This window comes from Silurus aristotelis, assembly GCF_946808225.1.
Source record: "Silurus aristotelis genome assembly, chromosome: 26".
Lineage (NCBI taxonomy): Eukaryota > Metazoa > Chordata > Actinopteri > Siluriformes > Siluridae > Silurus > Silurus aristotelis.
This window is the reverse complement of record NC_139599.1, coordinates 17,650,656-17,655,152: the sequence shown is the minus strand read 5'-3', so window position 1 is coordinate 17,655,152 and position 4,497 is coordinate 17,650,656. Positions and strand designations below refer to the sequence as shown.

General features: G+C 35.3%; 1 protein-coding gene across 1 annotated transcript in view; it reads right to left on the bottom strand.

Moving 5' to 3' along the window:
• Window positions 1–1,335: 1,335 nt before the first annotated feature.
• ophn1 (oligophrenin 1) overlaps window positions 1,336–4,497 on the bottom strand; it is a 22,696-nt gene continuing 19,534 nt past the window's right edge. The window contains exons 17-19 of the mRNA XM_083530951.1: window positions 3,420–3,525; window positions 1,774–1,933; window positions 1,336–1,533 (exon numbers count right to left, since the gene is read on the bottom strand). Coding sequence (XP_083387077.1) covers window positions 1,393–1,533; window positions 1,774–1,933; window positions 3,420–3,525 — 407 coding nt within the window. The 3' untranslated portion in view covers window positions 1,336–1,392. The remainder of the gene's footprint in view (window positions 1,534–1,773; window positions 1,934–3,419; window positions 3,526–4,497) is intronic.

Below are 4,497 nucleotides of genomic sequence, written 5' to 3'. Positions count from 1 at the left end.
GCTGTGTATTTTGACTGTTACTCTGTGAGCCTTTTTGGGTGTGTGTGTGTGTGTGTGTGTGTGTGTGTGTGTGTGTGTGTGTGTGTGTGTGTGTGTGTGTGTGTGTGTGTGAGAGAGAGAGAGAGACAGACAAACATCATTATCAATTAGGTTTTGGCTAGCAAACACAAACGTACACATATGCACACACACACACACACACACACACACACACACACACACACACACACACACACACACACACAGTGAAAGTTTAACACAGTCACAAACACACACAACTGCCATCCTTGCCATCACACCACAGTAAGCTTTAAAAGCTGAGAAACTACACACACACACACACACACACACACACACACACACACACACACACACACACAGAGTAGAGCAATACACTGACAGGTGGTAGTTAGTGTTTAAGTGTGTTATTAGTTTGACTCTTTGAAACACTTTATACACACAATGAGGGGCGGATAAAATGCCAACAAGCAACTATTTCACACACACACACACACACACACACACACACACACACACACACACACACACACACACACACACACACACACACACATAAAGGCACCTGCTGTATTTTACTGTATTAAACGGTTTAGTATAAATGTTTTGCTTTTAATAAAAAAATTACCTTTAAAATGACGGAGGTAAAAATAAAGATTTTGACTGCAGTGATAAAATAATGATACATTTTTATTCTAATTTAATTAAATCTGTATAAAACTTTTTAATTTGAGAAAACTTGGTGTTTGAATAATACATTTGAAAAATAATAATACAAAAAGTTGAATGATTATTTTATATCTTTCTGTGTAAAAGCTTAAAACATTATACGCAAAAAAGAAATAATCACTTTCATTCATGCATTTAATTCATTAATCAATTCATTAATAAAACACTGAATGACTGGAATCTTTTTATACCTTTTTAAAAAGGAAAAATTAACAAATAACAATAACAATGATGATGATGATGATGATGATTATGATGAAGGTGAGGTGACAGAATGGTATTTACATAAAGAAATATTTATTCATGCAGAAGTTCATTTTTGTATGAAGAAAACAAAACATTTTTAAATATTTAAAGTAGAAATATTGTCATTATGAGAGACATAAGATACATATATAAGATATATTTAATATATTTTAAGTTTAAATTTTTGGTTTAAATTATTAAAATTATTTCTCATTTATTATAATTTTGGATCCGTTTAAATCAAATCCATTTTAAATTTGAGTTAAATAAGTTTAAATTGAGCGTTTCTATGAATATTTATTTATTTAAGTTACTATTTTTTACTATTTTTAGTAATAATAATAATAATAATAATAATAATAATAATAATAATGTAAATAAAGTCAGTAATTGTAAAAGCTATTTACTCTCGAAGAGCGGCGGCTGTAGCGCGGTGTAAAGCCTCGGAGGCCTTTTGGAGATGGTGATTGGCTGTCGTCTTGCCACCCTCGGGGGCGGGACAGGACGGGCAGAGCTTTCCTCAGGAGGACCACTGAAGATCTGAGAATATTATGAGAATAATATATCAGAAAAACAACAACAAAATAACAAGATTTTATTATTATTTATTTTATATACTGTTATTATTATTATATAAAATATATTTATCTCTATAGTATAAATATATAATCATATTTCTATAATAGTTATGTACATATTAAGATATTTAATATTGAAATCTTTTTTATTTACTTATATATTCATTTATTGATTTATTTAGTTTGAGTGAGATGTTCTGACCTTCTTGTAGTCCTCGATCAGGATCTCGATGACTATGTTCTGGAATTTGATATCCAACATGGCCGCCACCGTTTCCTCCTCGGCTCGGAGCAGGGTGGGGCCGAAGATCACGCCCATGTTGGACGGCGTCATCAGATTCGTGCTGCTTTGACTACACACGCTGTAAAACAACGATCATAAATAAATCAATAAATCCATCATACAGAAGACGTGAGATCTCAGCGGTGTGTAGGTACTGAAACTCAACACACTCATTCTGAGATCAGATCAGATTCGATGGGTAAAGTTACTGCAGCGAGTTCTGATAACGGAATCTGATGATGATCCGAGTTCATTTTGATCAGCTTCCTGCACGACGTCCTGAATTTCATGTGTTTACTTTCACATGTGTGTGAACATGTGTGAGACTCCGGGTTGGATCAGATTACACACACACACACACACACACACACACACACACACACACACACACACACACACACACGAATGCTGAAAAAGCTGAAACAGCTGAAACGCAGCTAATTAGGCAATTTGTCTGGACAAGCTCAGTGTGTTTGGAGGTTAATACACACCTGGTGACAGGAGAGAGAGAGAGATATTGAGAGAGAGAGAGAGAGAGAGAGAGAGAGAGAGAAAGATGGAGAAAGAGAAAAGAAAGTATAAGAAAAGCTTCCTAAATATGATCAAAATTCTGGAGCTGAACCTTTGAAGGTGGATCCAATTTTTTCCAGGTGCAAAAAATAAATCACATCTTTAAAGCACTGAGACGGGAGAGGAGCAGACGTCTGTTTCCAGCCGAGTAAAATGAGGCGGTGAGGCAGAGACTCACAAAAGGCCGAGGGCCGAAGAGGGAGGGTGAGAGGGGAATATTGGTGTGAGAGGAAGACAGAAGCCCGCGGGGGAACAGCAGACCAAAGCTCTGTAATGTACCACTTCATACGACCTCATGGTGCTACAGATACAGACTGGGTTCTATTTATACATTTATATATTCATATATTATATTCACTTCTAGATCTATTTCACATTTATTTTCACTTTAATAGAATGTTCTGATAATAATAATAATAATAATAATAATAATATTCGAATGATCTGATTTGATTTATTCTGTGGTTTTTGTTTTTGCCACATGTTCACTGATGGAGTGACTCCCACAGTCATTAATGCCCTGAGAGCATTGAGGTGAAGGTCACCTCCAAAACTTTCTCTGAAATAATAACGTTCTGCAGAGAAGAAGCTCCAGATTGAGTTTTTAATGACGTTCTCTCCTATAAGCGAGAAAGTCCTCTAAACGACCTTGAACAGATCAAGAAAAAATCACCTCTCCTATGTTCTGCTGATTGTTTCCTCTAAAAAAAGCTCTACTGTGTGTGTGTGTGTGTGTGTGTGTGTGTGTGTGTGTGTGTGTGTGTGTGTGTGTGTGTGTGTGTGTAAAAGGTCTAATCCTCCACTGACGGCGTTATTGAACAGATTAATCCTGCAGAGAAGAATCTCATTCTCAGGGATTTTCATTCAGATTGATTTGCTGATTAAACTGATTACTGCACAAACATTAGCCACTGACAGGTTTAGCTGTGTGTGTGTGTGTGTGTGTGTGTGTGTGTGTGTGTGTGTGTGTGTGTGTGTGTGTGTGTGTGTTATACCTGACCAGGTGTTTGATGAGCAGTTGTAGCATCTCGCGGTTCTTTTCTGGCAGTTTGTACACTAGAGAGTGCACCGCCCCCAAGCGGTAATCTAAATTCTCCAATTCTACACACACACACACACACACACACACACACACACACACACACACACACACAACATTATGACTTTGTCATTCTTAAGGTGCATTTTGAAGGTGTCACCTGCAACACCTGCATTAAATAAGTAAGAGTGTGTGTGTGTGTGTGTGTGTGTGTGTGTGTGTGTGTGTGTGTGTGTGTGTGTGTGTGGTGTAATCAATTTTGTGTGCTATTCAGATTACGTGTGAGATTACAAATCCGTGTTTACTGACAGACACACACACACACACACACACACACACACACACACACACACACACACAACTGGTTATTCACCACGTGTGTAAAAAGTAAATCTGTGCTTGACTACGTTCAGCACCTGCAGGTCACATGATCCTGTCACATGTCAATCACAGCTGTTCTGCGTTTCCACTAATCACCACCTCTACTTATACTTTGTATTTTTTTATTCATATTTTTTGTTTGTTTTGTCAATTATTATATTTATTTATATTATATTATATTATTATATTATTATACAGAATTATAATTATTAGAGCAAAAATATACATAATAACATTAAATGTTAAAGAATTGTTATATAATTATTCAGAAATTCTACTCTGCTATAATAAAAACAGATTCTAAAATAATAATTTCATAAAAGAATAGAGTAATATGAAATAAAAAAAATACAAACAAATATCATTATATTTTATTAATATGATATTTATATATTTTTTTATTATATATTATTACGTTTTCTATCTGAATAAAAAAATAATGCTGTTGTTTCAATTCTTCGACTAAAACGAGCTTCTTCACTTCAAACTGAATTCCTCAGCAGGAAAAACACATGGGCAGCATTTACACATTCATTTCAATCCCTTTTTTTCCTAATTATTTTTGTGGTTTTCTCCAGTTCAGTGCGGTTCTCTTGTCCTCAGCTCGTTATAAAACTCAAATAAAAACGTTAACGAACAAAAACAAATCATGC